This window comes from Hetaerina americana, unplaced genomic scaffold (assembly GCF_022747635.1).
Source record: "Hetaerina americana unplaced genomic scaffold, ioHetAmer1.1.p SCAF_61, whole genome shotgun sequence".
Classification (NCBI taxonomy): domain Eukaryota; kingdom Metazoa; phylum Arthropoda; class Insecta; order Odonata; family Calopterygidae; genus Hetaerina; species Hetaerina americana.
This window is the reverse complement of record NW_027287217.1, coordinates 421,067-444,738: the sequence shown is the minus strand read 5'-3', so window position 1 is coordinate 444,738 and position 23,672 is coordinate 421,067. Positions and strand designations below refer to the sequence as shown.

Below are 23,672 nucleotides of genomic sequence, written 5' to 3'. Positions count from 1 at the left end.
ACATATGGTTTATATGATAACTTCTACGGATGCATGAATTTTAGAATTAATTCTGAAATATTGATTGTCAATCTAGGTAATGGTATTTGGTATTAATACCTTTACATAGTTTTTAAAAATCAACAAAATTTAATTTCTTAATTTTCATTGCTTCTTCTCTTCAACTTATTTCTCATCAAATATTTCTTTTTTCATGTGGATTACTTGGTTTCTGATAACTACTAAAAACGATAAAAAACACCACTGGTAAATGATTTCTTTCAGATCTCTTCCATTTTAATGTTTTACATTTTTAGCCATGGCCTAAGTCTTGCATATTACCTTAGGTTGAAATGAGTTTTGCTATGTCATTGGTGTTCAAAGTTCAGTAAATGGAAATTAATTTGGCAACAACTAATACCTAATTTTAAATATTTTTCTCTGGGAGTATGTAAGGGAATAGTATATGCTTCATTGAATTCATTTGTACATTTCATTATATTATTAATTAATTTCATGGGATTTTAATTGTTTTCATGTTGTTCCACTGCAGGAAATGGCGTCATAGAGATTCATCATTTCTCTATATGTTGTTTGAATATGTGTGTGGTGGAGAGCTCTTCTCTTATCTCAGGAATGCAGGAAGATTTGGTACTACAACAGGTACATGATACCCTATAATGTTCCGCATGTTAATTAAGTTCACCATTGATGATATAAGAGATGTGTAAAGGCAGGGTAAGATCTTTTGATTCCTACATATTTTCTTTTGATGTCACCATCTGCCTGCCTAGATAATGTAAATACCAATTGTGGTCCTGAAATGTATAGTATTAGTGTTATTGACTACCTCATGTATGACCATCAAGGTATTAGCTTTACTTGGAAGACTCAAATAACTCCAAATAAATTCTCAAATAGAAGTAAAACCATTACTATTAGGCCCATAACAGTCAAAGGCTCAGAGAGTTTCAAACTAATTTGAAATTTCATCAATTTGTTTGTTATTTGCACAGGCTCTGTTGAGCAAATTAGTTTTCCAAGTTTTTATGTAAATTCTAGACTTTTTTTGACATTGCTTTCTTTAAAAAAATACTGAAATGTAAGCTGAAACTAAAAAATAATCTGTCGTATCCTGAGGAGATATTAGCTTATAGAAATGATTTACTTAGTTACTACCCCTCTTATGAAAATGGTGTAAGCCTGCTTGACAAAGAGGCTGACTTGAAACTCAAAAGAGGTTATAATAACTCAATTAGGTGTGCAAAAAATAAAGCATATAAGGGATTTGATTTTCAATGCAAAAAATAAACAAAAGGCACCATGGAGAGTAATCAATGAATAAGTTGGTCAAGTTAATACCACAGCGAATCTTCCTTTTACCCCAGCTACTGCAAACAATTTTTTCTTAAAATGTGTTGAAGACAATTTGTTCTCTGAAAAAGTTGATGCTGCCAATATTGGCAATATGATACAAAGTCTCCCTCCAAATAATTCAAATTTTAAATGGAATTTTGTTGCCCTATTTGATATTAAATCAGCTGTAAAACATTTTTATAAATCCAACAGTAAGGATATCTTTGGTCTGTCTGATTTCCTTGAATTTTAATTGCGGAACCATTAGATATGTTACTCAACTCATGTTTAGAGATAGATGAAAGATTTTTCAAGAGCTCCAAAATATTCCAAAACAGTACCTGTCTATTAGAAAGGTAATAAAGATGATTTAATTAACTACCTCCCCATTTCCATAGTCCTTGTTATTGGTAAAATTTAAGAAGCTCTAATGAAACATCAAATATGTGATTTTATTTAGTCAAATAATCTTTTCCAAATCACAGTATGGCTTTTGATCTGAGAAATCTACAACTATAGCTGTAAAGTCCATAGTTAATTATGCCATTAATGCATTCAAAGGAAGGCAATCAGTCTCTGTCATTCTATGTGATTTTAGTAAGACTTTTGTTTGAGTTAATCATTTAATATTGCTATTGAAGCTAGAATATCATGGTGTTAAGGGAGTTGCACTGAAACTAATGAAGTCATATTTGGTTGATCGTCACCATTTGGTTGAACTTTATGGCTGTCAATCTGCAGCTCTTTAAGTAATATGTGGTGTCCCACAGGGCTCATTGCTTTGCCCAGTACTTTTCATCATTATGATTAATGATTTTCCCTGTAATATGAAATCTAAATGCCTATGACACCACTTTTGCGAAAAAGTGTCAGCATCTAGAAGAGGTAAAGGCACGATCTAGAGCTGCCCAAAGATAGGCTAAGGAATGGTTTCATGTTCATCATTACATTTAATTTCTGAAAAAAACCAGGATATTGTATGGAGTCTTAAATAACAAATAACTAAAATTGAAACTGCTAAAATACTAGGAATTGATATTGACACAAAACTTAACTGGGAGACCCACATCAGTCAGATCTGTAATAAACTGAGTATTTGTTAAAAAATCTCTACTTTCTCATTGGAAATGAGTATCGTTTTACATTTTACCATGCCTTCTTTCAATGTCATTTGAACTATGGTGTTGAGCGATGGAGTCATTCCCCACATTTCAAACAAATCTTGCTACAAAAGAGAGCCATTTGCTCTCATGCTGATATACTTCAAGTGATAACTGCAAGCCTTTTTTTTGTTAGGCATCGAGTCAAGACTGTATTTTGTTTATATATCTTTAAGCCTCTGATTTGCATGAAATTTTATCTAGAAACTTACCAATTAAGATCTCACATCCATACTACACCATAAGGGGTAAAGCCAATCTAAATGCTACTTACTGTAGACTGTCCTTAACTTACTACTCATTTCATAATGCGAACATTCGACTGTATAACTTTCTGCCTTCTCAGTTGAAATCGGACTGTACCCCAAATTTCAAGAATGGTGTGTATACCTGTACCTAGTTACTTGCTAAACCACTTTACTCAATTGATGGAATCTTTTGTGACAATCTTTATTGGATTTAAGAAGATATGTTTTTATATTAAGTAATATTTATATTGATGACATTTAATATGGTACAAAAGGCAATATAATTATTTTTGAAAATAAGTACAGTTATTTTTAAACTATACCTACACTGATTAATGCTCATGCAGTAAATCTTAGCTCAGTCAAATAAAGGCACACTCACAATTGAGATTCTCAATTTTTCAGATGTTTTCCTGTTTTTCTAAGAAACACAGTGACAAAGTGTTTCAGGATATCAGTGTAGAACTTGAGGGTCCTCGAGAAAGTAATGCCTATTTTTCCCGTGGCAAAAAATCATTTAATTTCAATTATTTTTTTCAATTTTTTAATATTTCTGTGTATTTTTACTTCCTTTCTCTATAATCACCACCACTGTTTGCCTTATTTTGTGATTAGCTTTGGAATATCTTTGTCATTGGTCTCTCACCAGATCCTTCAACTTCTGCTTCATGACATGTTTAGTACTGCCATCTCATTAATAGTTTTTTCCTCCTGGAAACTTCTTCAGTTGAGTGAACAGCTGGTAGTTTCTTTGAGCCAAGTTCAACCTGTAGGTCGAATGATCCACCATTTCCTGGTTGAATTATCAAAGCAGGTTTACTGCCATGAGGGGTTGATGACCAGAACACTGTTCATCCCAAACACATTCTGTCCGAGCATTAAAATTTGAGCCCTAATCTAACATATGGTTCACCAATAACCATATCAAGACAAAATTCCCTAATTTAATTAAATTCAGAAAGTGGATGACTGAATATGACTCAGAATTGTGAAATTTAATTGTCGTTTCAAATAAGCACAGCAATGGCAAAAATAAAATAATAGATTTGAAAATTACCTCAAACTAAGCCAGTGTGTGACTGAGAATGGGCTAACTTCTCCTGTAAAATGTATGTTGAACCTTATGCTATCTCTGAGAAAACAGGAATTACTTTCTGGGAAATCCTCTTATTTTATTGTTCCCAGTTATTAGTAATGATTCCCTGAACCGTGTTATGATAAACCACATATTACTTCATGATTAATATAAGCATATGTATGGTTTTCCAGGAAACTTCTATGCTACAGAAATTGTGCTTGCCCTAGAGTATCTGCATTCCCAGTCTGTGGTTTACAGGGACCTTAAGCCAGAGAACCTGCTGTTGGATAAAGATGGTCACCTCAAGATAACAGATTTTGGTTTTGCCAAGAAACTAACGGACAGGTAAGATTGACAGACTTGGCCTTCACTTGGTGGAAATTATAAATATTGGGTGAAAATGACTTTGTATCTATTTTCACGAACATCTTTCTATTTCAAAAACATATTTCTGAAAAATGTAGTCATCATTAGGAGTAGAGGAATGTGGTCTGAGTTGTCTAAACTTAGATGGGAGATGAAAAGATTTTAGTGGAAATGGATACAAAATGTTTTTTATCTGTCATAACTGAGTCACTTATTTTTTTTTTAATTGTTTACAATAAATAATTTAGAGAGCACAATAGATTTCTTGAGGGTCAGGTAGGCACCTACATTATACTTATATGGATATCATTCCTTATGCATTGGGAGATCATTCTTCAAATGTTTTGACTGCTTACTTAGTAAACGTTCTGCTTCTGAGAATGCTCACTTAATATTTATTTAGTGGGAACCATTTTATTCCAAATACTAGTTATAACAAATTCTGAATATTCATGTAACATTCGCGTAATAACTGGGTAATGGTTATTGTAACATTCGTAGAAGAAACAAAGCAATGTAGTCACCTGAAAGGTGGCAGTTAAAATCCATCCTTGCCTCATTTGATTGAAATTTCTGAAATTTATTTAAATTATCTACTTTTCTTTCTATTATTCATTCAAACGCATAACTGAATTTCAAATTATTAAATTATGGAGGTTATTGAATTTCAATATTTTCTTCATCCTATTAGTATGATCCCTGACTGCTCAGTGCATTTCAGAAGGATGGTGTGAATTGGATTTTTATTCTAGAAGTTAATTCTGTGATTTGGATGATAACTTACTGTGCTGGTATACTCAATCTCTGTTGAATGGGTAATTATATTTTCCTTGAAAATCTTGTAAAAAGATCAAAAATTCATTAAAATAATTTTATTTAGTTAGCCAAATAATGAACATACTCAAACCATTAATGCATCAGTATGTGAATAAATTAAATGAATGAGCCCGACATTCTTTGGTCAAACTCTTTAAAATGCCTACATGAAATGCCTACAAGAGGAACCAAATGTATGTCTTACAAAAAATGAGAAATCACCAATCATAATCTACATTTTGTACTTGACTGTGAGTTACTTTTAAATCATACTTGAATTATCACCATAAATACATGCATGTAGTGTGATATTTTACATAATTACATATTACGTATTCATTAATACTCATATATTCTCAGGACCTGGACATTATGTGGTACTCCTGAGTATTTGGCTCCAGAAATCATTCAGTCCAAAGGGCACAACAAAGCTGTTGATTGGTGGGCCTTAGGTAAGCGTAATTTCACATTTAGGCTCTGGTGCTTCAATGTGGATGAGAAGTTACTTATTTTTTATTTTATTTCCTGCTCCTTTATAAACTTCCACTAGGTAATTTTTTAAGGTAATCTACCGGTTAAGGTAAGTTTTTGGATGGACACAACTACCAAACAAATATTTTATTACTCCTAACAAAACACAAAATCCATCATCCTACTCTATATCAGGTCCCTCTTCATCTCTGAGTACTTTCTTCCTCCCTTCATCCCGTCCAGCATCCCTATCCCGTTCCTTCCCTTTCCTCTTTTGCCCAACATTCTACCCTCTATCACAGTCTTCAACATCCCACTGCCGGTCAACACCCCCTTCATCCACTTTTCCTGCCTCCATAGGATTGCTCCCAAAAAACCACTCTCTTCGCCCACCATACCAAGTACTTCCTCATTTGTTTTCTTCTCTGTCCATTTCACCTTCTCGATCCTTCTCCACACCCACATTTCAAAAGCCTCCAATCTACGTCTATCCTCCTGCTTCAACGACCACGTTTCCGCACCGTACATAGCTACGCTCCATATCAAAGTTTTTACGAGTCTTTTCTTAACATCCTTACTCAAAGTCCCCGTCATCAACTCCCTCCTCCTTGTGAAAGCCTCTTTGCCTAGCGCAATTCTTCTCCTTACGTCCCTACTACTTTGACCGTGTTGGTCCAAAACACTACCGAGATACGTAAACTGCTCTACCTGCTCTAGTTTTTGCCCTCCTATTTTAATGTTAAGCTTGGCCTTTTTCTTTCTAGAAAATCGCATAACCTTTGTTTTATTAATATTGATTCTCATCCCATACCTGTCGCACTGAATTTCCAATTCACTCAGCAATGCTTGCAGCCCCTTGGCTGACTGACAAACTAAAGCTTGGTCATCAGCAAACCTAACTGATTTTACGAATTCCCCGCCCACTTTCATTCCTACCTCGAGTTCTTCCCATGCCTCTTTAATCATTTCCTCTGCATACAGGTTGAACAGCAACGGTGATAATGGGCAACCCTGCCTTACACCCCTTCCTAACACTGCCCATCCTGACTCCCCGTTTCCCACCCGCACCTGAGCAGTCTGAGACATGTACAGGTTGCGGATTAGCCTCCTTTCCCTCCAATCTATTCCTATTTTCTGCAATATACTCATTAGTTTTTCCCAATTCACTCTATCAAACGCTTTTTCGAAATCTACGAAACAGGCAAATACCTCCTGGTTGTGTTCTATATTCCTCTCGATTAATAATCTCATTACTGCAATGGCCTCACGCGTACCTCTCCCCTTCCTAAACCCAAACTGATCATCTCCTAAGTAATCATTTGCCCTACTCTCTATCCTTTTGTTTATGATCCTGAGAACAACTTTAGCTGCGTGGGATATCAAACTAATTGTCCTATAGTCCTCACATGACGTGGCCTTTACCTTTTTCGGAATAGGAACTAAAACTGATCTCACAAAGTCTTCCGGCCAGATTCCCTCCTCATAAATACTACGGATCAGCCCATATAGCCTCTTCCTCCCACATTTTCCTAAGCATTTTAAAAGTTCCATGGGAATGTTATCTACCCCCACGGCCTTATTTAGTTTCATCTCCCTTAATGCCCTTTCTATCTCATTGTCTAGTATGCCTGGACCTAAGCTGTCTTCCTCTACGTGATTTTCTTTTTCAATGTCTAACTTTGTTGGTCTGAGTTCTTTACTATACAGTTCTTCTATATACTCCTTCCATCTCTCTTGGATCTTTCCTGCGTCAACTATTACCTTACCCGCCTTATCTCTAACTGTTAGCATAGCTCTTCCTTTCTTACTTCCCGATAACGATTTAACTTTGCTGTACAGCGCACCGATTTCACCCTTCCTCTGCAGACTTTCCATATCCTCGCACTGCGTCTTCCACCATGCTTCTTTTGCTTTATTTGTTGCCCGCCTCAATTTATTGTTTAATTCTTTGTACTTCATTTTGCCTAATTCTGTATTTATATTCTTCCATTTTCGCCGCTCATCCATCTTTGTAATCATCTCATCCGTGATCCATGGTTTCCTAGTCCTTTTTGCGTTAACAGTTCCAATAGTGTCTTTTGCGGCTTTAGACAACCCTTTCTTGATCATTTCCCATTTTTCTTCGATAGTACTAAGCCCTTTACCATCCTCCATGATTTTCTCTACCGCCTGTTTGTATTCCTTCCTTTTCAACCCATTTAATGCTTCTACATTCCATTTTCTAACTCGCCGCCCCTGCCTTATCTTTTTGAAACGTACGCTACATTTCATAACAACTAAATTGTGGTCTGAGTCCGCATCCGCTCCCGGGAAACTGTGGGAATTTATCACACTCTTCCTAAACCTGTGTCTAACCAGGATATAATCTAGCTGATATCTTCCTGAGTCGCCTGGCATTTTCCATTTATACCTGCGTCTTTTGTGGTGTCTAAACCAAGTGTTGGTGATGACTAACCCCTGTCTCCTGCAGAACTCAACTGCTTTCTCCCCGCGGTCATTCCTCGTGCCTAAACCGTAGTCCCCCACCTCATCACCATCTCTTCCTTCGCCTACCGTCGCATTCCAATCCCCCATCACTATCAAATGTTTCCCTGCGGGAACACACGCGATTATGTCCTCTAACTGATCGTATATCCTATCGACCTCTTCTTCCTTATGGTTGCTCGGTGACATGTATACCTGAATAATAACTAAGTTCGTCGGTTCTGCTTTTATCTCCACTAGTAGTATTCTATCCGTTACCTGCTCTATGTTGACTACGCTTCTTCCTACCTCTTCATTTAATACTATGGCAACTCCTCGTTGGCTCTCGTCCCCACCGCTGTATATTATTCTATACTTATCACTCCAGTAATCCCCGCTATCTTTCCATCTCACCTCGCATAGACCTAAAATATCTATATTTCCCCTTTCCATCTCTCGCTTAACATTCTCCAATTTTCCTGTCCTCATCATTGTCCTAACGTTCCACGTTCCTATTCTAACTAATTTGGTCTTCTTCTCCTGCGTCTTCTGTCCTGCTGCTGCTGGTTTTCCCTTGCAAGGGTTTCGTGGGATGACGACCGCAGAAGCCTTGCCTCCCCCGCTGCCGGGCACAACACACGGCCGATTGGGCCGAGCCCCGTGGTTGCCAGGACTCAAAATATCTCTATTGTCCATCACATTGTTCTTGGGAATGATAATTGAGGTGGTTTCCCGTTGCCTTCCTCAATAGTGTTTTTAACGTGACACCATCACTTACTGGCCGCCCCACTGGGGTCAGACGCCATTGCAGCCGCCTCACTGAGGAACAGACGCTGCGTGGACTACCTTTCGTCTGGCTCCTAACCTTCGACCTATCTGGCATGGGTGACCCTACCAGGAGCAATTTTTATTACTCCCGCCAGCACAGCTCTAGGGGTCATCGGAACGCACAAGCCCTTCCACCACGTCAAGGTTGTAGTCCGGGGAGGGGACTTCCACTAGATATAAGTAAATACCAATCAGCTGGTAGTCGGATATATGGAATGGTGTTCGAGATATTTTGGGTCAAACTTTCTGGAAAAACATGTGGCATTATAAATATGAGTTTCTAATAAAGTAATTATTACAGATGTGTTCATTTCCAGGAGATATTGAATAGTTGTATGTAGTATAAGTGTTGGAGACAGATGAATATGTGTGAATTGTAATTATTATTAGTTTGCTTAGCTATACTGCTGAAATGAATATTGTGTCATGCAGATTATGGGTGGGTATAGCACTGAGTTTTTTTTAAATTGCATGGCAAGAACTTATTCACAGTTTACGTATTTTGTATTACATATATACTTTTTTTTTTGCAAATATTGCGGATGAATACATGCAGGAACTATTATTAAATTAATCACCCAATAACAATGTTGCTTTGTCAAATGTTAATTTGTGATGTAAAAAGGAATGAGTTATCAACTATTTCTACTGCAGCAGTCATCTTCAATAGCTATAGTGGACATTGCTATGTAAAATACATTCTTTTATTTGAAACATATACTGTATATGTGATTCGCTGTAATTTTTGTGATTTCCCCTTTGAAATTGTTTTTACCAATGTTGAAATCGGAGTGAGTGACCACCTTTTACCCTGCTGTCCAGGTACACATTGTTTGTGTCTTCATTACTTGGACTCTTATTCATTTAGATACCATTTTTTTCTGATGAGTTATCATTATCAAGAATGAAGATATTTTTCCTTTTAGTTTAAGGAATAACTTCAAATAAAACTTAATAAATCGATAAAAAAATAAAAAGTATTGCCTTAAATTATCATGTGGATTTACAAAGTTTTAATTCGACATTATTTGTCATTAAACAATTCCACAAAGCTATGTCTGAAATAATTAATTATATTCTAGAGTGATGGTCACATAAAGATAATATTGTAAATAAAAAAATCAATGTTTCCATTTCATAAGCTAATTTTGCAAAGACATGACCAATAATTTTAGGCATAATAAATATATTTTTCATTAACTTTATAAAAATTTTAAAACTGCTCGTCTTTGTTGGCTATTTATTCAGTCAGACCTGTAATAAACTTAGTAAAGCTGTTTATATGTTAAGAAAGCTCAACTTTATCATTTCAAATGAGTATCGTTTAACACTTTACCATGCCTTCTTTCAATGTCATTTGAATTATGGTGTTGAGTTATGGGGTCATTCCCCTCATGTTAAACAAATTTTGCTACTGCAAAAGAGAGCTATTCGCTCTCTTGCTAATATACCACCACGTGATTCCTGCAAACCTTTTTTTATTAGGTATAGAATCATGACTGTATTTTGTTTGTATATCTTTAAGGCTCTGATTCATGTGAAAGTTAATCTAGAAACTTACCAATTAAGATCCAACCTCCATAACTATTCCACAAGAGGTAAATCGAATCTAAATACTACTTATTGTAGATTGTCATCAACTTACAACACATTTCACAATATGAACATACGACTGTATAACTATCTGCCTACTCAGTTGAAATCAGATGGTATCCAGAGTTTCAAGAATAGGGTATATACCTGGTTACTTGCTCACCCACTTTACTCATTGGATGAATTCTCTTGTGACAATCTTCATCACATTTAAGAACTTATGTTTATATATTAAGTAATATTATGATTGACGACATTTAATATGGTTGTACCATTTTTAAAATGAATAAAGTATTATTATTATTATTATTATTATTATTGGACATTACATTTTAAAATACCACATGCTTTCTGAGTTTCATCAAGTTTGAACTGAAATACCTTGAAGACCAATGGGGTTGTTGGGTTGCAAAAATTGATAAACCTTCATTTTTATTAAAAGTCTATTATTGCGTAGAAAATGAATATATGTCAATTCTTATCCGATTTGGAATGGAATTACCCATATCCAAATGGATGAGGCATGAAGTCATTCATAAACTGCATGCAAAACAGCTGTTTGACTTGAAATTGTAAGTGGACTTTGACTTTCTATATTCAATGCATGATTTAAAATATTGGCTGAATTTACTTATGGACAGTTCAAAAATGTAGCAGGAATATCGTTGTAGTTATTTGACTACATTAATGTCAGTCCTAAGGCATTATATGTATTAATTTTATTCCTATTCATATATAATTTGTATAATTTATCTTTAATTTAAATATTGTAAATGTGTGATGAGGGGTTAGGTGGTAGAAGAGACTCCTTAGTCTCAAATCTCGCCCCAAAATAAAGATGACTGTCTATCTATCTATATTAACTAACATAGGAGCTCCACTTTTATCTTCCTTGATATGCATCACTCTTTTTTTGTGTTTTATTCTGATTGATTTTTTCAAAATGAGGCTGCTATCAGTAATGTAAATTTTTTGCATCAATTATGTGAATGGCCATAGTCTTACTGGAAGCTTTTACTTTTCAGGTGTCCTTATTTATGAGATGTTATCAGGTTATCCTCCTTTCTTTGATGACAATCCTTTTGGAATCTATGAAAAGATTTTAGCTGGAAAAGTTGAGTGGCCAAGGCATTTAGATCCTGTGGCCAAAGACCTTGTCAAAAAACTTCTGGTACAAGATAGGACAAAAAGACTTGGAAACATGAAGGTGAGTTCTTATTGAGTAAGTTTTACTTAGTCCATTGAACTATCACATGGCAGGAATGGCATCAGTAAAAATAATATTAATTTATTTTCCTGTGAACTCTGAATGTAAATACACATAATAGGATTCCCATATCTATGTACTAGGTTTATAGCACATGATTTCTAGCTTGCATTTTCCCTTAAACCTATCCCCTTTCCTGAACATATTTCTCTGTTCATATATCATTATTGCTAGATTATCACTACAACCAGAAATTATAAATGGGTTGATTAAAATGCCCATGTATTGTTCCTGCAACACGAAACACATAATGGAACAATGCATGTGCTAGGTAAACAGTTAAGAAAGACAATATTACCGTATTTTCACATCGATAACATGCATCTCATCTGTATAACGTGCACCCAGAACTTTATGGTTATCATGAATTTGTATAGATACCGCATGCCCAGGGCTTCATAGTTATCTTGAACATCTATAGATGCCGCGCATCTGTATTTACATATGCAAATGCACGTAAAAATTATATATAGTGTGTGTAAAAAAAGGTCTATATCGGATGTGTGTGTGTAAAAATACGTCTTATGCTTGGATTTTTTCAGTTTTCATTACAGAATGCACATCATAATTTTTTGATCATCTTAACATTCTTGTATAGATAACACGCATGTTATCGATGGGAAAATACAGTAATAACAAGATGAAGGCCAATAACATCAGTCATGCACTACATTTACTCTGTCTCTTCAGAGCAAACAAAAAAGAATTCTCTTGTATGTATGATTGGGATATATATATATACGTACTAGTTCGTGGTGTGATAGATATGTAAATATCTTGTCTTTGTGGCCCCTCGGAAAAAATATATGCATTATCGGATTGAACTATTATATATTGCATGCTCAGCTTTTATTATTTGCTCTTGTAGTTGTTTAATAAGGCAAAATTTATCCTTTAAACATTTTAAAAATATCTTCTCCTTGTACCTGAAAAGTTACCCTTTATGTATGTGTCCAATAACTCATAAGCCAAATGGATAATATTTTCTTTTATTTGTTAATTGTCATGGATTCATAAGTCAGAATGTGTACATCTACAATTATTTCTTTGTCTTCAGTGGTGGATTATTTTCCAAAATGTGTAGTACTCATAAAATGCCCTGATGACATCATAATCCATATATAAATTAAATGTTTGTCTGTTTAAATATCTGTTAACCAAAAATGACATCCCACAGATATTCACTTCTCATAAAGAATCTTACAAAGTTCTGAACATAGCATGCATGTAAAGGCTGAATAATTCTTTGCATTGTTTTGTTTCCTTTGACTTTGAATCTGAAACAGTGTTCTCTTTGCCTTCCAGAATGGGGCTGAAGATGTTAAGAGGCATAGGTGGTTCAAAGGTGTGGATTGGCAAGATGTTTATCACAGAAAAGTAAAGGTTTGTATATCACTTGGATATATATAGATATGGCCTTCCCTGCCCTTAAAAATGACAAAGAAGAGAGTAGAATAAGTTGAGTATTGCAAAAGGAGGGTTGACAAAGTGTTAATATTTTGATGCAGCTCCCTGACTTAAGCAATAGGTATTCTAATTGAGGATAGAATACAAGAGGCCTGGTGTTTTGGAGGATGGTTTGAATAGTCATGGCTATTTCAATACCTTTCCATGTTGTGGCTTAACTTCTGGATGGTGATGAATTTCTTGAGGGCATTTTTCCCCTTCCCATGAGGTTCACTTAAAAATGTAGTCACCCAAAGTTGTCATTTTGACCAATTTTCATTTTTATTATTTGGAAAATGGAAAAATATCAAAGAAGGGACATTGAAAACTGAAATTTAACCTACAGGAAAAGTAAATATGAAAATACCAAGAAAACCATGGATTGCAGATGAGATAATTTGGGAAGTAAATGATAGAAGGAAATGGAAGAATGTACACACAGAGTTAGGTAGAAGAAAGTATAAAGAATTGATAATAAACTGAGGAAACATAAAATTTACAGAAGCATGGTGGAAGATGCAGTGAGAGGATATGTCAAGTTTTTCGAGGTAGGCTGGAATTAGTACAATATGCAGTAAAGATAGAACACCATCAGGAAGTAAGGCAAGAAAATCTATGCTTGAGAAAAATATTATTTGAACAAGAGAGTATTTAAGAGAGAAAAAAGTTCCTTTTTGGGAACTATATGGTAAAGACAGTAGGCTAGCTAGGTTAGACATAGAAAGAGAATATGACATAGATGAGGATAGCTTAGGTCCAGGTTTACTTGATGGTGAGATAGAATAGGCATCAAGGGAATTGATATCAAGTTTAGGTTTGCAGATAACCAAGCTTTAGTTTGCCAGTCAACCAAGAGGTTGAAAGTATTGCTGAGGTCATTGGTAAGTCAATTAAAAGCTAAGAGATGATTATCAGTGTGAACTAAACAAAGATTATGATGCTTTTGAGAAAGAGGAAATCTAAGTAAAAATAAATTGAGTATCTTCAGGCATGATGTGGTGGAAGTTGAACATAATGAATAACTGATCGTAGCACTTTTCCTCATGATAGTCTTTTTTGTAGAGTCTCGAGTAGATTGATATTAAGTGGAAAAGTGCAACAATCAGTTATTCACTATGTTCGACTTCCACCACATCATGCCTGAAGCTACTCAATTTGTTCTTAATGCTGGCATGGCAACACAGGCAAAGTTATATCTGAAATTGTTCATCTAGTGCATATCAAGTGGAAAAGTGCTACGATCAGTTATTCGCTAAGTAAAAATGTTAAAACAGGAATCCATTTACTTGAGCAGGTGGAACATTTCAACCACATCTGTATTTTGGAACCAAATAAATCAGTAGGAACATAAGAAGAATGGCTGCATTAGGCAAAGCAAGTTTCTCATGAAGGACGGAATTGGATTGTGTATTTAATAAAGATGTTAAGAAAAGACTGATCAAAACTAACATATAGAGAGTAGTTTTATATGGTATGAAAGCTTGTTTTTTGAAGCAAGAGAATATGCATAAATTAATGGCTTTTGAAATGTGGGTGTGAAGGATGGAAAAGATGAAACAAACATAAAGGAAAACAAGTAAGGAAGTGCTAGACATGGTTGGGGAGAAGAGGGGATTTTTGGGAGGAATCCAGAGGAGGCAGAAAATGTGGATGCAGAACATTTTAATTGGTGAATAGAATGTTGAAGAACAGGTTAGGAAAAGGATAGGCATTTAAATGGAATGAAGGGAGGAAGGAAATTTGCAGAATTGAAGAGGGGCTTCTTGTTGTGTTAGATTTCAGGTTTTGTTTTGTTATGAGAAGCAAGCAAATGTAAGACTGTACCAGTGTATAGGCTGGGTCCATTCAAAGCCTACCTTATATAGAAGAATACCAATAATGAAGTAACACAGATGTAAACATACAAAAATCGTATATCATTTCTGTAATATATTCTGGGGTATCAAAAACTTACCATCTTGGTGGCAAGTGGTATTTCAATTGCTGGTCAATCATGCTAACCTGGCATTATTTCTTTGGTTTATGCAAAACGTCGCTCATTATGCGAGTCATTTTTTTTACAATATTTTTTGCTCATTATGTCAATTACTCATTTTGTGAGGGTCGACTGTATATTTACTAAAAGTGTGCAGTTTGTGTATTGCTACAATAACAAAATGGTCTCTGTTTCATAAGCATGGGATATCATAGTGAAGACTAGAAGAAGGCCCTTCTGAAGGGCCTCCAAGCATAAACTGGAAAGACCTTTTGACAGTAAAATTAGCCTAATTCTTGATTTTAATGCACTCAATGAGAAATAGTTGGCCATGTTTGGTGATAAAATGGTTATATTGGCATGAAACTCTCTGGCCAGAGCATCTGAATAGCATGGGCAGCTAACAGAACATCTTAAGGGAAGTACCCTGTCCCAATGCAAACTCCAATTATGTATTTTGGAGATTAGTTCAATAGTATGAAGGTACAAAGAACTAAAAAAAAGGTCAATGGGAAAACTTCATGCTGCTTTTCAAGTGCTTGTATCAAATCATGAAGTTCCTGTCACCCTAAAAAATTTTGAGGGCTCTTAGGAAACCCTGAGCTTACAATAGATATGAAATCTATTGTTTCTCATTATGCTGTATTCAGATGGAAGGGGATAATGTATACTGTTTGTGTATCATCAATTGTGTATGCTATGAACAATGCAGAAGTATTGCATGATGTTTGTTTCTGGATTTACAGATGTACATGCATGTTGGCATTAATAACCATCCAGCTGCCTCAGATGTAATTTTTTTGTTTTAATTCAAATCTCACTAGTTCAGATTTTTTAAATTTCCATGTGGAGTTTAAGTTTTACTGTCACATCACTGTGTTTTCTGCTATTTCATTCAATTACAAATGAGGTCCCTCACAAAAAAAGAAAAGAAAATTAATTAAATATTAAAAATTGATAATGAAAGATCAGATCAAAATAATCATCTAAGGAATGTACTGGTCTAGTAACGAGCCATTTATCTAAGACCATTCCAGATATTCTATTGTCAATGTTGCTCGCAGAATTAGGTTACATGTTATATTTTTTGAGACACCTACTCTCAGATTTATTGGTACCTTCTTGTTAACATGCATTGGGAAATATCCAAGTATATATTAGCCTTAGTGTTGTGATTATGTATGTCCGCTCTTTTGGAATACTCATTCATATATATGTTGCATTTGATCACTCTTAGAATTAAGCCAATTGCAATGCTTAGAATAATGTTCATATTTATTTCTTATTGATGCTGTATTTAAGAAAAAACTGTTGATAATGCATGCCATTTATTCATTTCTTTCTTTACAGCCCCCAATCGTGCCTCGTGTCACATATGATGGTGATACTAGGAACTTTGATGACTACCCAGAAACAGATTGGCAATCAACTCCATCAGTGGGAGAAAAGGAACAGAAATTATTTGCAGACTTCTAAACTTGTGCAAAACTTTTCAGAAATGTTCACCAAATGACTGTTGTTACTAAGTCCCAAACATACCATTAAATTGGCAAATATTTTTATATATTTTCAGAAGTGAAACATTTTGTACAGACCCTCTCTAGCCTGAGGCAGGACTATATTTTATATTTTTTTTAACTAATGACACAGCTAGTATTTATTTTATTACTAAGTTATATGAGGGATTCTGTTTTCTTTGTTCTAAGAGGCAAGTTGTTAAAATGGGACTTTGTTATTTTGGAATACCATACATGGTATGGTCCCATTATTTTGTTTTCGTGTTGAATATTATGAGCAATTTCTCTTTGAGAAATGAAGCAATGAGTAAAATTTTCTTTCAGTGAAAAAGGTATATTTTCCTTGGTTGCCATTCAGTATTTCTTTGGAATTATTAGTGAAGGTATATGCTTATGGGATTTATATTATGTGGATCATTCAGTGGTATTTAGCTCATTGCCTACTGAACATTTAGTAAACTGTGATAGAATTTAGGAATTTTGACAGATTGAAGATGCAAACTTTGCCATTTTACTTAATCATCTCTGTCACCTCATTTGTAAATATTCACATGATTAAGTGTTTGTTTTTCCTTCCATCATTGTGCCAGTGGCTTCAATAGATAAAACCCTGAAGTTTTTATTTTTTTTTGTTTGGTGAGAGGTTTTTGTCCCTGGTGAGAAGGGCTTAGACCTGTAATAACCCCCTTATTGTAATTGAAGTACATATTTTTTATGGTTCATTATAATTTCTGAATAAATTTGGATATAATTTTTTTTTTGCAATGGATTCTTTTTAGTTCTCATGATATTGCTTTATGTTTATTGTTACCTATGGATGTATAATTTGTTATGAGTGTAAAATTTTGATTTGTCTGTAATAGTTTGGAAAACAGTAAAAGGATAAGTTATTCTGCTCTGTGAGTTATTTGGTAAATGAAGTAAATGGTTGTGGAATATACCTGATACAATACATTCCTGATACCATTTTAAAATATGTCTACCAAGGGATATGCATCTTTTTTTAAAAAGTTGCTGATATGATGATAAAAGAAGCCAAGTGGTGGGAGGAATTTGGCACTTAACCCTTTTGCACCTATGGAATTCACCGAGAAGTACTTCCAAAGAATGGAATGCATTGAGAGACTTTCTACATCTCAGTGCTGAACACCCTGTTAAGGCTTCCCAAATGAAAAATCTCCCAGATATAAAATTCTACCCATTGGGACCCCTCATAAACAGATCCCTTTCTCTTGGGAATTAGACTGTTGTAAGTTAGACCATAATCCTGAATATGTGTAATGAATTATACAAAAGAAGCCATGGCAGACTCAATATTACAAATGAACACTCGGATGCCTAATGTTTGGTATACACATTGATATTGTTCATTGTGAGCTAACCTCCACTTAGTGCTGAATATCATGTATATCCAATTGCAGTTTTACTGCACTAGGGAATGAATGTCATGTCTACACAAGTGAATTCCTAGGTGGAAAACTTCTAAATATTGGGACCCTCTCAGCAAAACACTAAGCCCTATCCTTGGAAAGATACCCTCTACAAGTCGTATTAGGAGTCTCTTTCATGCTATGAATCCTCAGTCATATGTTTACGAAGTGATTTTGCTACAGAAAGTTTTTGATCCACAGTCAATAAATATAACCATCAAAATGAATTCCTTTGGTTTTTATGTGTGTTTAGCATTTTGAATGAAAAATCTACTGTTAATATTAATGGAGGTATTGTATAAAAGATGTACAACATAACAGTGGCTGATAATGCTCACTCGAAAAGAATATCAGTCTATCTGCAATGTTTCATCTGATTTTAACTGCAATTATCTATTCTTTTGGTTTCTTAGAAAATGTGTTGTGATTAACCTTATACTTTTCTGCCTATAGTGGTATTTCAGCTGTGTAGATGAATGTTTTTCTGTCCTCTCATTCTTTTTTGCCATACTGATAAGCTTTTCCTAATTTCTGTATAAAATAGATCATGAACTCTATGGCATTCATTTATACACTGCATAAATTGACATCAATGGCAGATTTTAGTTTAAAAATTGCAAATGAACAGTGAAACCAAAGGAATCCATTTCTGAGACTTTGTTTTTGACTATGGGACAACTACATAATGAGAATGGTGTAATACTGAGAGGGTCCAATAGATTTTTTCTAGCAGGGAATATCACTTTCATATTCCCTTCTCCTTCAGGCATTATTGTGCCAAGGTGCAATTGTTATACAGAGGATTCCATGGCTTCTTTTATCTAATGTGTAACCCCTACTCAGGATAAGCTATGAGAGGTTCATAGCATATTCCGAAGATGTGTAAAATTGACCCTCATTCTGAAGAAATTAGGTAAGATCATATACATACAACATATGGTACATATTGAAATCACTATATCAATGAATAATTATATTCTTTGTTGCATTAAGGCATTATTAGTGATTTTAATATACATATTTTGAAACACAAAACCTACCTAATGGTAAAAACATTCACAAGGCTATATATACTGGAAATCCTGCATAAGGAAAAGGGTTAGGAACACGCAAGACTGGTGGAGCAGATGGAAGAGTGTAAACCACAAGCAGAAAAGTCTCCTTAACACAGACATTCCACTTGCCAATTTGATGCTCTCCGAATTAAGCTATGAAATAATTGTAATTATCACAGAAATCCCAGAGGGTTTAGAATTCTAAGTGCCCTGATAATTTTGCCAAGAGATGGTGCTCAGAAGCTGTTTCATCTACCACTGGAGATATAGATGAACTCACAAGAGGAAAGGATAGCAGTCAAAGTAATCATACATTATAATTGGTATTCTACTTATTAAGGAAAGTTTTGGATGAACAGAGACTAAACCATGGCACGACAATAGAAGGTGTGATCAAAAAAAGACCGGACTGATTTTATTCTCCGCAAACCGTTCAACGGATCAAAACGAAACAGTGAGTCATCTAGCGAAACACCTGATGACTAAAACGAGAGGTGTTGTGGTTGTTTACGTTGAGTCGCTACGCAGCAGCAGCAGTACATGTCAACCTATTTGTCGCCACGTGCAACAGCAGCAATGAAGGAGCTAGAGGAACAGCATGTGTGTGTGACATTTTGTTTCAAACATACTTCCTTCCTCTCTTCATTCTGTCCAACATTCCTAATCTATTCCTATCCCTTCCTTGCCTAACGTTTTTCTCTCTCCATCCTTCCTCCTTTCCCATCCATCCCCAATATCTCAAATAATCTAGGCTGTTGGTCCCCTAAATTTATTACCATTACTCTAGAACTACTTTAGTTGTGCGCGAAATCAAACATTATTCTATAGTCCTCAAAAATGGCTATCTTTCCATTTTCGTGGGATTGGAAATAATAATTGTCTGATGAAATCTTCAGGCAAATTTCTTCCCTCATTATTGTTATAAATTAGTACATAATTACTCTTCCTCCCATGTTTCCCTAAACACCCAAGTAGGTAAATTCCAAAGGAACTGCGGGAGATGCCGCAACAGTAACTTTTTAACGGAGTCATCCGCTAATGTGCATTTCAATGCAACAATTTCAGAGTGTAAAAATCATTCGCCTTGACTGGGATTCGAACCCAGATCCCTCAATATCCGGTCGAGTGCTTTAGCCACTTAAGCTATCGAAAAAAAAATTCAGAGTTTTAGAGGCCTCGATAGCTTAAGTGGCTAAAGCACTTGACCGGATATTGAGGGATCTGGGTTCGAATCCCAGTCAAGGTGAATGATTTTTACACTCTGAAATTGTTGCATTGAGACCCAAGTAGGTAGTTAGGTAATCCTTTTATGAAAGCCACCAGAGCTCTATAGAGGGAGTCTAACACACATTCCTAAAATTATTCTTCTGAAAACTTGGCAATTTTTCTTATTATGTCCCATATGATGTTATCAGGCAATTGATAAATTTAACTACCTTACTCTATAGGAGATACTCAAGCTTTGTAAAAATCTTGTGGATTGCCTTGAGTTATCCTGTTTCCCTTGAGTGTTTATACTGTAATGTTGCAAAAGTTAACTTAAGAGAAAATGAGTTTTTCAAAGCTCAATTTTGGAAAGGAAATAACCCTTGCTTTATTGACATAGATAAAATGATGAGACAATGTAATGAACTGCCTAGTAACATTGATTTACATGCCATATCATTATACTACATTAAACAGGCTTGCAAATCTACTCTATTAAAAAATAATGGTGTTGACTGATTAGAAATAACCCGTCACAATTTGGCATTATTCATCGGCTCTTAATTTGGCTGATTTTATGATGTGTTTTCTTCTTTATAGATTTTGCTTAATGCTCTTTAATCGTTCTATTTAATCATTATTAGGCTTAAATTTAAAAATAGTTTTTATCTAGTTTAGCTACAAGTTCTCACCTGACAAAAAAACATATATATCGTATTATATGAGCACATGTTATATACATGTGTATGCATGCATATTAAATTGTGTTGGTGCCTCTAGATAGCATTTGTATTTTTTGTTTTGGACAAGGGCAGTAACCCATTAGTAAACATTAATTTTTTCTATCAATGAAGGAAGAAATTTTCTTCAAGTTCACTACTATAAGGTAAGAACCATTTAGGAAAATACGTGGAATAATGCACTTTTTACAAAACCAGTTTCCGCCTTCATTTAAATCGTTCGATCCGTACGAAAATTAATGCGTCAAATGTTTCTAAGTAGTCATGGGAAGCAGACACAATGCAATATGGCGGGAGGACTCAATGGAAATGAGAAGCTTTCGATCACAATCCATGTATCCTTTATAAGCCACTTACGGTGAATAATAAGGATAATATGGACTCCTAACTTCATTTTATGGAGTAATGGGAGGTTTACTACAACTTTAATTGAAGATGTGCGATGTATGCGCTGATTTTGTGGACCTACTGCAGTCGTGTAAGCAATGTTTAAGTTTTTATATTAAGTTTACAATTAAGTTAAATGATATTACATGCATTTTTACAAATTGCTATAAAGGAAAATCGTGACCTAAAGTAAATTTTCTTACTTTAAGAAAAATAAAAGGTGATAGGAGAGTATTTACGTTAACTCAGTTTAGCATGACTTAGAGAGTTTTGTTTAGACTCCGTGTATCATTGCTAAACGTATATTATATGTTGTTTATGTTTCTGTCATCGAAATAACTTAGCGCAGATTATTAAATTACGAAGCGTGCAATATCTAATATATATTTTGATGCCATTATTTTGTTTTGCCAAGAGTGCCAATGTACCTTTCAACTTCGTAAATACTTAGGTATCGAAAGATAACTTGGAACTTTTGGTATGTATTTATAACTGTTTCACTAGTTATATGTTACTATAGTTTGACTATGCGTGGTTAATGTGTTGCATATTTTATGGAAAGTAATGTTTCGTGTTTGTTTGTACAGATGCAGAGAGAGTGTCTAAAGAAATAAATGAAAGGCCGATTATAAATAAAAGTGAATTTGAAGTTGTTTTTAATTATTTGCAGTCTTGGTCTCAGAGGTAAAGAAATTATTTATATTTATTCTACATGTGCACAATTTTCACACCTTTTTGACAAAGATATTAAGGAAGGGCTTTTTCCCGCAGGCAATGCATGTGTTGTTTCCGCGATGTGAAGAATTTTGAGCGGTTTAATCTGGTCATTCAAAGCATAATATGCCTTGCAGTTAGTCAGTTGAGAGAACTCCATCAAGATTTGGTGCATTGTCACCTTAACTTGAACAATGGGCCTGAAAACAACCAGAAAAATGCCACTGATACGCAGGGGCCCCAGACGGTCACAACAGGACCCTACAAAGTTGCTGAAGTTGACAAAGTCAGTGCTAAGGAAAACCCGTCAGTGGAAGTCAAAGAAGAAAGAGGGGAAGGCATTGCTCACAGAGAGAGGTCCTCCACTTGCGAAGGCCGTCTCTCTGCCGACGATTCTGAAGATCTCTCGGAAGTATGGGGGATGGAGGAACGTGAAAAACTTTTTCAGTTCCTCTCCAAAATTTTCCTCCTAAACTTCCCCCTGTACGTAGCTTATAAACACAGTGTGCAATCTAAAGTGGACGAGTTGTCTCAGCAGGAAGCCGCGAATTTAAGTGCTTTCTGCGACCTACACGACCCCGAGATTCCAGTGTATTTGCTGAGAAATGTGTGCTTGTTTTGTAAGAGTGGTGGTGTCCGCGCAATGACTTTCTGCTTTGAGGGGCGCAATCCGGAGAACCTTCCCGTGAACCTGGCGCACACGATGATGGCTGTCATATGCAACCTAAAACTGTGGCTTAATTTTCGATCCATCGTCCAGCTGTTTGTTCCTCTTCGTTCCAAAGTGCTGCGTTACATGTGTTGTCTTGTTGACAAAGATCTCAGGCTACCAGGCATAAAAACCATGGCAGGTGTGTATCATGTTGTTGCCCAAATGATATCGATTATTGTGGTTCCTTGAACAATCCTCATAGCCGCTTTTCTTGATATCCCAAGAAATATGATACATTTATGGACATCCCTTTTCAGTAAAAAATGAAATGAGCCAAAATGAGTTCCATACCCCGTGTGGTCATTAATCACAATAATTCATGTATATTATTGTATTATTTAGCTTTGCCTTCCGTTGTCTGCACCTTCTCCAAAAGTTCATGTTCGTGCCCCATTCATTTGTTGAGATGTTTAATTAGAATGTAACTTCAGTCTAGAGAAAGGGAACAGGATCAGTAAATATGGAAAACTTTGAAGTATGTCAGTCAGGAAATTTCACCTTAACACCTTTGAATAAACAAATATTGGATAAAAATAAATATTCACGATTAATCACTGTTGGTTTCTTCTTCTCCATAATTATGCCACGAGCTAAACAATCACCTTTTTCATGTGCATCTAAATTGCTTTTCATTTTCATGAAATGAGATGTGATTGACTGATGTGGAATTAATTCCTAATCTGGATGGTTTAAGTGTACCAAATTGGGAACATTTTTATTTTTTTGTTACTTTGGTAGCAGACATTCTATCATGTGATGCATACAACTGTTTCATCATGTAATGGCTCTTAGTGACTTATTTTTGTAAACTTCAGCATGGATTTCAAAATTTTTAGTCCCCAATATAGTTTCCCATTTATTTCTT

The 23,672-nt window shown here is 35.2% G+C and overlaps 2 protein-coding genes across 2 annotated transcripts in view; both read left to right on the top strand.

Moving 5' to 3' along the window:
• The window catches only part of Pka-C3 (Protein kinase, cAMP-dependent, catalytic subunit 3), a 331,963-nt gene extending 314,508 nt beyond the window's left edge, over nt 1-17,455 (top strand). The window contains exons 3-8 of the mRNA XM_071594448.1: nt 533-642; nt 4,013-4,166; nt 5,364-5,455; nt 11,384-11,565; nt 12,931-13,008; nt 16,397-17,455. Coding sequence (XP_071450549.1) covers nt 533-642; nt 4,013-4,166; nt 5,364-5,455; nt 11,384-11,565; nt 12,931-13,008; nt 16,397-16,522 — 742 coding nt within the window. The 3' untranslated portion in view covers nt 16,523-17,455. The remainder of the gene's footprint in view (nt 1-532; nt 643-4,012; nt 4,167-5,363; nt 5,456-11,383; nt 11,566-12,930; nt 13,009-16,396) is intronic.
• A 3,850-nt stretch (nt 17,456-21,305) lies between these two features.
• puf (ubiquitinyl hydrolase 1 puf) overlaps nt 21,306-23,672 on the top strand; it is an 88,908-nt gene continuing 86,541 nt past the window's right edge. The window contains exons 1-3 of the mRNA XM_071594451.1: nt 21,306-21,472; nt 21,969-22,065; nt 22,153-22,946. Coding sequence (XP_071450552.1) covers nt 21,430-21,472; nt 21,969-22,065; nt 22,153-22,946 — 934 coding nt within the window. The 5' untranslated portion in view covers nt 21,306-21,429. The remainder of the gene's footprint in view (nt 21,473-21,968; nt 22,066-22,152; nt 22,947-23,672) is intronic.